This window comes from Theropithecus gelada, chromosome 15 (assembly GCF_003255815.1).
Source record: "Theropithecus gelada isolate Dixy chromosome 15, Tgel_1.0, whole genome shotgun sequence".
Lineage (NCBI taxonomy): Eukaryota > Metazoa > Chordata > Mammalia > Primates > Cercopithecidae > Theropithecus > Theropithecus gelada.
This window is the reverse complement of record NC_037683.1, coordinates 77,100,410-77,112,903: the sequence shown is the minus strand read 5'-3', so window position 1 is coordinate 77,112,903 and position 12,494 is coordinate 77,100,410. Positions and strand designations below refer to the sequence as shown.

General features: G+C 44.2%; 1 protein-coding gene across 5 annotated transcripts in view; it reads right to left on the bottom strand.

Annotated features, from left to right (window-relative positions):
- Positions 1-11,858, bottom strand: part of AK3 (adenylate kinase 3) — a 30,219-nt gene extending 18,361 nt beyond the window's left edge. For 3 of the 5 annotated variants that reach the window (XM_025359477.1, XM_025359479.1, XM_025359478.1), the window contains exon 1: positions 10,590-10,961. In XM_025359477.1, coding sequence (XP_025215262.1) covers positions 10,590-10,740 — 151 coding nt within the window. In that variant the 5' untranslated portion in view covers positions 10,741-10,961. Of the gene's footprint in view, positions 1-10,589; positions 10,962-11,360; positions 11,434-11,717 lie in introns of those variants that run through there. The other 2 variants (XM_025359480.1, XM_025359482.1) reach the window with 2 other exon arrangements.
- Between the last annotated feature and the right edge of the window lie 636 nt (positions 11,859-12,494).

Below are 12,494 nucleotides of genomic sequence, written 5' to 3'. Positions count from 1 at the left end.
AATTGCAGTATTGAATGGAAGTTACATGAGTTTTTACCTTCTCAATTATAATTGCTCTGTGAACTTTCACTTTGATCATTATGGACTCAGTTTGAATGCCTGACTGATCAAGACTGCTACCTGATCTGTACATCTTTTGATTGCCTTACTTGGCTGAAAGGATAGTCTTGTAACTGTTGATGTTGGTTTTAGCTACTGATATTGTCACTCTTTCTCAAATGTAAAGTGTTTTTATTTTATTGTTTTTGTTGTTGTTTTATAATTTTTATTATATTTTCAGGGGTACATGTGCAGGTTTGTTACACAGGTGAACTTGTGTTGTGGGAGTTTGTTGTACAGACTATTTCATCACCCAGGTATTAAGTCTAGTACCCATTAGTTATTTTTCCTGATCCTCTCCCTCCTCCCTGCCTCTATCCTCTGAAAGGTCCCAGTGTGAATTGTTCCCCTCTATGTGTCCATGTGTTCTCATCATTTAGCTCCCACTTATAAGTGAGAACATGAGGTATTTGGTTTTCTCTTCCTGCGTTAGTTTGCTAAGGATAATGGCCTCCAGCTTCATCCATGTCCCTGCAAAGGACATAATCTTGTTCTTTTTTATGGCTGCACAGTACTTCATGGTATATATATAATGAACTTTCTATATCAATAAGCATTTATCCACAATATTTATTAAAACCTGGAGCCTATAATGTTTCAGTTGAAGCTTATTAAAAAAAAAAAAAGACTTAACTCCCTAATTCCGAGTCTAAGCAGTTTGCATACTACCTTTCAAATATATTTACCCCCTCCCAAAATTATATGCAAAGACTCTTAACCAGCATGTTCTCTGGAGATATGGTAAAGTTTTATCCATTTGATTACCTACATTTAATATTACATCTTAACAGACTCCTCATAAAAATTCTAGAGTGGAACCCTGAACGACATGGGTTTGAACTGCATGGGTCCACCTGTACCTCTGCCACCCTTGAGACAACAAAACTGACCCCTCCTCTTCCTCAGTCTACTTGACATGAAGACAATGGGGATGAAGATCTTTATGATGATCCGCTTCCATTTAACAAACAGTAAATATATTTTCTTTTCTTATGATTTTCGTTTTTAGAGACAGGGTCTCGCTCTGACACCCATGCTGGACTGCAGTGGTGTGATCATAGCTCACTGAAGCTTCGATTTGCTGGGTTCAAGTGATCCTCCCACCTCAACCTCCCAAGTAGCTGGGAAAACAGGCACACGCCACAATGCCCGGCTAATTTTTTTTTTATTTTTGGTAGAGATGGAGTCTTGTGATCCTCCCATCTTGGCCTCCCAAAGTGCTAGGATTACAGGCATGAGACACTGCACATGGCTGATAATTTCTTAATAACATTTTCTTTTCTCTCGCTTGCTTTATTATAAGAATACAGTATACAATACATATATCATATAAAATATGTGTGAATCAATTGTGTATGTCATTGGTAAGGCTTCTGGTCAACGGTAGGATATTTAAGTTTTGGGGATGTCAGAAGTTACACGTGGATTTTCGACTACACTAGGAATCAGCAGCCCTAACCCGGAAGTTGTTCAAGGCCAACTATATTTCCTTTTTTGATTCAAAAATTAACAAATTTGGGCACTTCCACAAAACACAAAAGGCAGTTCAAAAGTAAATTATTTATAATAAGCTAATTTTCTACAATGTTATACACTAAAATAAGAAAAGAAGGTTAGAGAAAGGGAAACTCAAAACCAACTTTTGAGGATAATAACTAGAAATCCTAAAACATGGAGACATTAGTATGAGAAATAAACCTTTATATTACATAAAAAGTCATTTTAAATTCTGTAGCTCCCTTTAAAGTTCATGTTACCCAAATCAACCACACCTCATATCTGAATAAGCTTATTCAAACTTACTGTTTGAGCAGTTATGAAGCACAAAAGAGGGACCTGACCAAACTGTAAATAACAGTTCTCTCTCTCTCTCATTTTTTTTTTTTTCAAAGAGCCAATGCAGTGGCATGATTATAACTCACTGCAGTCTCAAACCCCTGGGCTCAAGCGATCCTCCCAGCTTAGCCTCCCAAGTAGCTAGGGCTACAGATAAGCACCATCATGCCTGGCTAATTTATTTATTTATTTATTTTATAGAGATAGGGGTCTCACTATGTTGCCCAGGCTGGTCTCAAACTCCTGGACTCTAGTGATCCTCCTGCCTTAGCGTCCCAAATTGCTGGGATTACAGGGGTGAGCCACCCCCCAACCAGCAGTTCTCTTTCACATGTGCCAAGAGAAAAGGCTACAGAGAATTAACCTAGTTCCTGCCAAAATTGCTTTTAAAATCATTATAAATGACATAAAACTTAACTTTAAAACTGTGTTGAAACAAAATAAAACTAGGAGAATATCAGAAAATTAAATGATAGCTTTATGCCCTATCATGGGCTTGTAAAAAAACTTTTCTCAAATAATAAACACTTGAGTCAACAAAGTGGTTACCTCTGGGAAGCAGGAAGGAGATGTGCATGGAAGGGGAACTGGAGGGCCCCCAAAGTCCTTGTTTCCCTCTGGTGATAGGTAAATGATGTTCGTTTTATTATTCTTCTAACCATACATAGACCTTGTAATACTCTGATGCATGGAATATTTCACAAGAATTATATTAAAAATGAAAACCTCCCTTGACCATTGTTCCTCCCGCTAACCATCACCCAATCTCTCTCCTCTTCAGTGAAGCATCCAGAAAGAGTTCCTGTTCCAGGCCTATACTCCCCTTCCCATTCACTCTGCTTCAGATAAATTCTGATTTTGACAATTACATAAATGCCCACCTGGGTCCAGCCTCATTTTATTTCTCCTCCTCCCTCATCCTCCCCATTGGCACTTCAGCCTGAAACCACACTCCAGCAAGGAGCTCTACATACATGGATCCTCCTAGCCTTTACCCAAGCCCCATGGTAAGCTCTTACACATTTTTCAACACACATCCTAAAAGGCCCTTCATGGTCAAGTGTCCCTCAACCTCCTATGGAACTGGAAGCTCCCACTCTGAACTTCCAAATGTCACAGACTTGTCTCTATTGCAACACCTATCACACCAATGACTATCTGTTTACATGTTGTTACAGACGGAATTACGTCTCCCTTAAATCTGTATGTTGGAACCTAACTCCCAGTGTGACGATATTTGGAAATAGGGATTTAAAGGAGGTAATTAAGATTAAATGGAGCCGGGCACGGTGGCTCATGCCTGTAATCCCAGCACTTTGGGAGGCCGAGGCGGGCGGATCACAAGGTCAGGAGATCGAGACCACGGTGAAACCCCGTCTCTACTAAAAATACAAAAAATCAGCCTGGCGCGGTGGCGGGCGCCTGTAGTCCCAGCTACTCAGGAGGCTGAGGCAGGAGAATGGCGTGAACCTGGGAGGCGGAGCTTGCAGTAAGCCGAGATCACGCCACTGCACTCCAGCCTGGGCGACAGAGCGAGACTCCGTCTCAAAAAAAAAACCAAAAAACCAAAAAACAAAAAAACAAAAAAAAAAACAAAAAAAAGATTAAATGAGGTCATAAGGGGAGGGCACTAATCCAATAAGCCTGGTGTCTTTATAAGAAGAGGATGAGATGTCAGGGGTGCCTGCTTACAGAGGAAAGGCCATGTGAGAACAAAGTGAGAAGGCAACTAGGCAGGCCAGGAAGAAGGGCCTCACCAGAAACCAACTCTGCCAGTGCCTTGGTCTTATACTTCTAGCCTCCAGAACTATAAGAAAATAAATCCTGTGGTTTAGCCTTCCCTAGTATGTGGTATTGTGTTACAGCAGCCTGAGCTGACTAATACACATGTCCATCTGCCCACCTGCCCCCATGCCTACACTCTGTGAGCACCTAGTGAAATCAGTTCCTCTCCGTGTCTCCACTACCTAGCACATATCTGATGCTTAAAGGATCCATGGATAGTTGCCTGAATGAATGGTTAGATGGACAGATGGATACATGGACAGACAAGCTCCCTGGATTCTACTAGATTCTAGCCATGGAATTGTAAAAGGCCTAACTTACTTTGTTAAAAAATATCCATCTAGCAAAAGCCTACTTTCTTTGAGACAGTATTCACGACCAGGCTTACCTTTTAAAAATTGTTCTTTAAGTTATTTAAACAAACTATGGTACACCCATAAGATAACAGAAAAAGAGAAAACAATCCACATGTTCACCAGCTTATGAATGGATAAATAAAACACGGCCCATCCATAAAATGGAATTGTATTCAGCAATAAAAAAGAATGAAGTACTAAAACATGCTACAGTGTGGATGAGCCTTGAAAACACTAAGCTAAATGAAAGAAGCCAGTCAGAAAAGATCACATATTGTATGACTGCATTTGTATAAAATGTACAGTATAGAAAACTCAAGAGAGACAGGAGGTGAGTTGGTGTTGCCAGAGGCTTAGGTGGAGGGGAGCGGGGTTGGAACAGAAGTGACTGCTAATAGGTATGAACTTTCTTTTATGGAGTGATGGGTATGTTCTAAAATTGATTATTAAAGAAAAAATATTAATTTTTAAAAGGTTGGGCACTGTGGCTCATGCCTGTAATCCCAACACCTTGAGAAGTTAAGGAGGGAGGATTACTTGAGGCTAGGCGTTCATGACAAGCCTGGACCAACATGGTGAGACCCCATCTCCATTATAAAAAAAGAAAAATGGATTCCATTGATTATGAGGAAACAAAAGAAAGAAAACACAAATTTAAGTATTTATATATATATATATTTTGTTGTTGTTGTTGTTGTTGTTTTTAAAACAGTTTTTGCTGTGTTGCCCAGGCTGGAGTGCATTGGCATGATCTTGGCTCAATGCAACTCCGCCTCCTGAGCTTAAGTCATTCTCCTGCCTCAGCTTCCCAAGTAGTTGGGACTGCAGGTACCCGCTACCACACCCAACTAATTTTATTTTGTATTGTTAGTAAAGACGGGGTCTCACCATGTTGACCAGGCTGGTCTCAAATCTGACCTCAAATGATCCACCTTCCTCGGCCTCCCAAAGTGCTGTAATTACAAGTGTGAGCCACCATGCCCAGCCAAAAAAATATTTTAAAAAGAACAAAGAAAAAATTTCTTAAAAGAAAAAATATATTAATTTAAAATTGATGAAGGCCAGGCGCAGTAGCTCACACCTGTGATCCCAGCACTTGAGGTAGGGAGTTCGAGACCAGCCTGGCTAACATGATGAAAACCCATCTCTACTAAAAATACAAAAATTGGCTGGGCATGGTGGCTCATGGCTGTAATTCCAGCTACTCAGGAGGCTGAGGCAGGAGAATCACTTGAACCTGGGAGGCGGAGGTTGCACTGAGCCGAGATCGTGCCACTGCACTCCAGCCTGGGCAACAGAGCAAGTGAGACTCCATATCAAAAAAAAAAAGTTGATTTTGGTGATGTCTGCACAACTCTGTGAATATACAAAAAGTCCACTGAGTTTTATACTTTAAATGGATACATTATATGGTACATTAATTATATCTCAATAAAGCTATCAGAAAAAAATGAAATGGGGTACTCCATATGCAAAGCAATATTGTTAAAGGCATAAAACAGTATATACAGCATGCTATAATCTGTGTTTTAAAAAACACATACACAAAGAGAAGCATAGGTAAATCTTTGGTTGTATAAGCATAAAATATCTTGGAAGAATCTTTTCATGAAATATCCTTTTATGTTTTTAGAATTGCCTATTACAAATTAAATGTTTTACCATTCCAAAAAAAAAAAAATCCGCCCTGCCATCAGTATCATCCTAATTATGCATGCCTATGTGCCATAGGTATACATAATAATGTTTCGTTAGACATACAGAATCCAGGGACTGACAGAAGTCTTGAAGATTATCCACTACATTCATCTGCCCCAGCATATAGATGAGGATAAAGGAGATTCATAAGGGTTGGCCGTCTAGTCTAGGGTTATGTCTCCCTTTTTTTTGAGACAGGGTCTCATTCTGTCACTGTGAGTACGGTGGTGCCATCACAGCCCACTGCAGCCTCGAACTCCTGGGTTCAAGCAGTACTCTCACCTCAGCCTCTCAGAGAGCTGAGACATAAGGCGTGTGCCACCACATCCAGCTAATGTTTTTATTTTTTGTAGAGACGGGTTCTCACCATGTTACCCAGGCTAATCTCAATCTCCTGGGCTCAAATGACCCTCCTGCCTCGGCCTCCCAAAGTGCTGAGATTACAGGCATGAGGCACCAAACCTAGCCAAGGTTACATCTCTGAGAAGTACTATGCTACAGTGCAGTGTCTCAGACTGAGCAATCACATGTCAACCTCATGATTTCTACCATAGCTGAACTACTATTCACTATATAGTTTACTATACAGTTCTTTACTATATAGTTTTCTTTAAAGTGACTTAGCTTTAAAAATTAATAGCTATAATTTTCATGAAATACAGCTTTGGTGTGCTAGATTTGTGTCTGTTTCAAATCTACTTTGAAATAGATAAAAAGTTTTTGTCTATGTAAAATGTCTATCTCATGAATCTCATTGTCTAATTCACGTCTATCTCATGAATCTCAGTATGGGAAACACTGCATAGAGAAAAGAGTATTTAATTAGCACACAAGGAAATCTACGTTTTCACCCTCATCCCCCAATAAACACTGTTTACTATCAAGCAGGTTCTTCTCCTGAACTCAGTCTCTTCATCTTCAAGAGAGGCCTGACTTTGGGAGGTCGAGGTGGGTGGATCACCTGAGGTCAGGAGTTCGAGACCAGCCTGTCAACACGGCAAAACTCCGTCTCTACTGAAAATACAAATATTAGCCAGCCACAGTGGTGCAAGCCTGTAGTCCCAGCTACTTGAGTTGGGAGGCGGAAGCAGGAGAATCGCTTGAACCCAGGAGTCGGAGGTTGCAGTAAGCCGAGATTGTGCTACTGCACTCCAGCCTGGGCAACAGAGTGAGACTCTGTCTCAAAAAAATAAAACAAAATAAAAGAGAGAACTGGACTAAATGTCTTAAGGTCAGATTCAAGTTCCCTGACTCCAGGTTTCAGTAATGATCTACATTCCAGCTTTGCTACTGTCAATGAGTTGCCTAATGTTTCCAGTGTTCTTATCATATCTCCTGGGATGATTTTAAACCTTAGCTATAAAATACAGCCATGGGCTATAAAATATAGCACCCTCATAAAACAATGACTGGAAAGTAAATTGGAACAACCCTTCTGTTGTAGTATTTGATAGTACCATATTTGTAGAAATTCCATACTAGGAATTTATTTGAAGGAAATAAGCAAAGATGTGCCAAATGTTTATGTACAGAGATCGTCATAACAGTATTTATTATAATAAACAATGGTTAACAACATACATGTCCAATAAAAATGTTTAATAACAATACAACTTTGGCTGGGTGCGGTGACTCACACCTGTAATCCCAGCACTTTGTGAGGCCGAGGTGGGCAGATCACGAGGTCAGGAAATCGAGACCATCCTGGCTAACATGGTGAAACCCTGTCTCTACTAAAAACACAAAAAAATTAGCCGGGCATGGTGGCGGGTGCCTGTAGTTCCAGCTACTTGGGAGGCTGAGGCAGGAGAACAGCGTGAACCCGGGATGTAGTGCTTGCAGTGAGCCGAGATCGCGCCACTGTACTCCAGCCTGGGGGACAGAGCGAGACTCTGTCTCAAAAAATAACAAATAAATAAATAAATAAATAAATAAATAAAACCATACAACTTTGATAAAATTAAACATCTTTTTTTTTTTTGAGATGGAGTTCCACTCTTTTCACCTAGGCTGGAGTGCAAGGGTACCATCTCAGCTCACTGCAACCTGTGCCTCCCAGGTTCAAGTGATTCTCCTGCCTCAGCCTCCCAAGTAGCTGGGATTACAAGTGCCCACCACCATGCCTGGCTAATTTTTGTATTTTTAGTAGAGACAGGGTTTTGCCATGTTGGTCAGGCTGGTCTCAAACCTCTGGTGATTCACCCACCTCAGCCTTCCAAAGTGCTGGGATTACAGGCTTGAGTCACCCCGCCCGGCTTAAACATCGTTTTTAAGACTGGTTAATGATGCGTGAACATGCTCACTATAAATGAGAATAAAAAAGTAACCTATCATTTAGAATATGACAATTTGTTTTTAGAATTTAACCATTTTGCAAATACAAATGCAACAGAAATAAAAAAGAAAAATAAAAAAAAAAAGAATAAAAGAAAATGCACCCAAGGGTTAATTATAATCATCTCTGTGTGGCAAGGCAGAATTATAAAGGATCTTAATTTACCTTTTTTATATTTGCATGAAAGAGATATAGTTTCCTTCTTTTATAATAAATATGCTTTACTTTTTTCCTTTTTTTTTTTTTTTAGACAGGGTATCACTCTGTCACCCAGCTTGGAGTGCAGTGGCACAATCTCAGCTCACTACAACCTCTGCATCCCGGGCTCAAGTGATTCTCCCACCTCAGCCTCCTGAGTAGCTGGGATCACAGGCGCGAGCCACCATGCCCAGCTAATTTCTTGTATTTTTGGTAGAGACAGGGGTTTCGCCATGTTGCCTAGGCTGGTCTTGAATTCCTGACCTCAAGTGATCTGCCTGCCTCAGTCCCCAAAGTGCTGGGATTAAAGGCATGAGTCACCGTGCCAGGCCTACTCTCTTAGACTTTGGTTAACCTGACCCCAACCAGTATCAGTATCTGGGATTGTTTAATGTTACCTAACTACTTCAATATGTTGCATTAACAACATTTAGCAAGCAAGTCAAACAACTTTTTTTTCTCTCTCTTTCTCTCTCTCTCTCTCTCTTTTTTAGATGGGGTCTTGCTCAGGCTGGAGTGCAGTGTTGCAGTCTCGGCTCCCAGCAACCTCCACCTCCCAGGTTCAAGCGATTCTCCCACCTCAGCCTCCTGAGTAGCTATGACCACAGGCGCCTGCCACCGCGCCCTGCTAATTGTTTTTGAATTTTTTATAGAGACGCAGTTTCATCATGTTGCCCAGGCTGGTCTAGAACTGCTGAGCTCAAGTGATCCGTCCACCTCAGCCTCCCAAAGTGCTGGGATTACAGGTGTGAACTGGTTACATAAATCATACTAGATTCTGAAAATACATACCTACAAAAACAGAATGAAATGGATGTGTCCGTTTTCATGTGAAATATATCCCAGACACGAAGTGAAACCACACTGATGCAGAGTATATATACATAGTATGATCACATATTACATACAAGAAAAGACACACCTTGGCCGGGAGCGGTGGCTCATGCCTGTAATCCCAATACTTTGGGAGGCCGAGGTGGGTGGATCACGAGGTCAGGAGATGGAGACCAGCCTGGCTAACACAGTGAAACCCTATCTCTACCAAAAATACAAAATTTAGCCCGGCGTGGTGGCATGCGCCTGTAGTCCCAGCTACCAGGGAGGCTGAGACAGGAGAATTGCTTGAACCCAGGAGGCAGAGGTTGCAGTGAGCCGAGAGCACGCCACTGCACTCCAGCCTGGGCGACAGAGCAAGACTCCGTCTCAAAAAACAAACAAACCAAAAAAAGAAAAAGAAAATAAGTGATACACGTATCTGTGCTTATAAAGTAAACCTTTCTAGAAGGAAACTCTGTCCCCCCCCCCCCAACGAAGAATGGGACTGAGGTAGGGAACGAAGGAGGGCGTTGTTTTTTATGCTATACACGTCTATCCTGTTTCTTATCCTTACAAAAAAGAAAAAAAGAAAAGAAAAGAAAGAAAAAGGCCTTGTGTAGGCATTATTTCTATATAGTAAATGGGTTTCAAAATGAGTTTCAAAACAGGTTCTATTTTGAAAAGTAAGGTCAACATTTTTTGAGAAAAAAACTCCCGCTATTGGCTTTTCAAAAACAACCTTCTTAAGAGAGAATTTGCATACCACAAATTCACCCATTGTATAGTGTAGATTGTTAACTGGCTTTCGTGCTGAGCTGTAAGAATTCATTTGGCATGAGAAACAAAATATTTTATGTAACCACGCGTAAGAATAGCCTCCGTGTCTACGAAATCTAGGGATATCAAAATTTGAGATAATTTTATGACTGCAACAAGGGTAAATAATACTTGGCCTTCGGAATATGGGGGAAAGGTCAGAACTACAAGATCCCATAGAGCTTAACCACACCAAAAAAAAAAAAGGAAAACAAGAAAGAGAGGAGAAAAGAAGAGAAGAGAACAAAACAAGCAAACTCTAGCAGGGCTAATGCCAGTCTTCTAAATGCACCAGCACGTTGAATAAGCTGCAGCTCAGCTCGATGGACCCCCAAGAGTGGTTGCCACTGGGAAGACTAGTGCCTCTGAAACAAAGCCCGGTGGTTTCCTTTCATCTCTGAACTTCGAGCTTGACCTAACTTTCCAGTACCTTCCCCAGCCCCACTCTCCCATAACCCGCCCGAAGCGGCCCACGGGGGCCGGAGGTTTCGGGGTGCAGTCGCTCAGCAGCCCGAGGTCTCTGTCCCGGGCGACGGGAGGGAAATGCCGCGCCCGCAGCCTGGGACCCGCGTGCCCAGCTTCGGCCCCCTCGCACGCAAAGTCCGACCCGGGTGACAGCGCACGGCCGGCCCTGGGCCCAGAGCTCCCACCTGTGCCCCGCAGCATGTTGTCCCGGAGCAGGTCCCCGCTGGAGAGGTGCTTCAGCTGGAAGTGTGTGGTGATGCGCGACGACACGGTGCCCTTGCCCGAGCCCGGGGCCCCCATGATCACCGCTCGCAGCAGCCGCGCGGACGCCCCCATGGCCGCAGACCCAGGCCCGCGCCGCGCGGCTACCAGGGCTTTGGCCTGGCCTGCGCTCTCACCCGCTTCGCAGCCCGCGCCGGCCGGCTGGCAGCGCCGCTATCAGGCGGTTACTGAGGTTCCCAGGCGTTCCCGGAAGTGAGCCGACAGCCACTGGGGCAGCCCAGACAGCGACCGACCCCGCGGCTGCTCCCGCCTCTCGGCGACCCCGGCGCACCCAGTCCCGGCGCCTGGCCCCGCCCAGCCGCGCAAGCCGCGCCGCCTCTGCGCTCGCTCTGCCGCCCAGCTGCCACCTGCGCCTCTCCGCGGCCCCTCTCCACCGGCCGCTGGGCCCAGTCCCTTCGGCGCCCCTCTGCACCAACCCCCACGCGCCCTCCACTCAGCTCAGATCTACCTCCGCGCCTCTCCGCGACTCCCGAACCCCGCGCCCTGTCCGGCCGAGTCCCAGCCAGATAGACCGCGCTCCCCTCTGTCCGACCTTGGCAACTCCTGCGCGCCCCCCGCCCCCGCCACCTCTAGTCGCCCTTCGGAGCCTCTTGGTTTCGGAATCCACCCGCACCCACCCCTCCAACAACCCTTTCGTAGTCTGGGCCCCTAGTCCATAGCAGGCGCTGCCCTACCCAGTCCCTGCGGGACACACCGCGCCCCCTTCCGTGCTCCCTTGACAACCCTTGTCCCCGCTCCACCTGGCGCCCACTCGAGTCCCCCCTCCCCTCTACTCCCTTGGACCGCCAGACCCCCCGCTTCTGCACCCACCCCCGCCTTTGTCCCTCCCTCCTTCCTCCTCTACCCTTCCCTCATTCCTCCTCTTCCCTTCCCTCCTTCCTCCTCTTCCCTTCCCTCCTTCCTCCTCTTCCCTTCCCTCCTTCCTCCTCTTCCCTTCCCTCCTTCCTCCTCTTCCTCTGCTGCCAAGGGCCCTCTCTTCCCACTCCTCTGTGTAGAACCAGAGGGAGTGACCTTGAGCCGAGAGGGCCTACCTCATTTTACAGGAGAGGAAATTCGAGTTTCATTGAGTGAGATTCTTTTATAAGTAACATAAAAGAGTATGTGAAACTGTGGAGGCAGGCTGTTGTAGATAGGCGGTCGGAAAAGCTTTGAAGAGATGGCATTTGTGCTGAGTACTTAATTAGAATGTGGAAGAGAGAGACATAGGCCCTTCCTATGTCCAGTTTTAGGGGAAGGCCCTAAACTGGAGGTTTGGCATGTTTCAAGAATGGAAACAGAGGACAAACATTCGAGTGAGTATCATTTTGTCTGCAAACTGGGCATAGAGGATTAGAATGGAGGAGTTAATGTAGTACTTAGTGCAATGCCAGCTACAGGGTCAATGTTCAATAATGATTGTCCATTTATTATCATTGCTTTGTGCTGTGACACTATGTGAAGGCAGAAAGAAGGCTCTATGAAAATAAACACAGTTACCATTCTCCTCAGAGGTCCAGAACTGATTTCAAAGAAGATAGAAATGACATCAGGGTGAGACAGTGAGTGAATCTTGACTGAGTGAATGGATGGGGGATTTCAATAGATAGACAGCCTGGTACTTAGAAAAGACATTAGCCTTTACTTTCTGATATGGAAAAAAAAGAAAGAAAATACATACCTTCTACATTTTTTTTTCTTTGAGACAGAGTTTTGCTCTTGTTGCCCAGGCTAGAGTGCAATCGGCTCACCGCAACCTCCGCCTCCCGAGTTCAAGTGATTCTCCTGCCTCAACCTCCCAAGTAGCTGGGATTACAGGCACGTGCCACCGC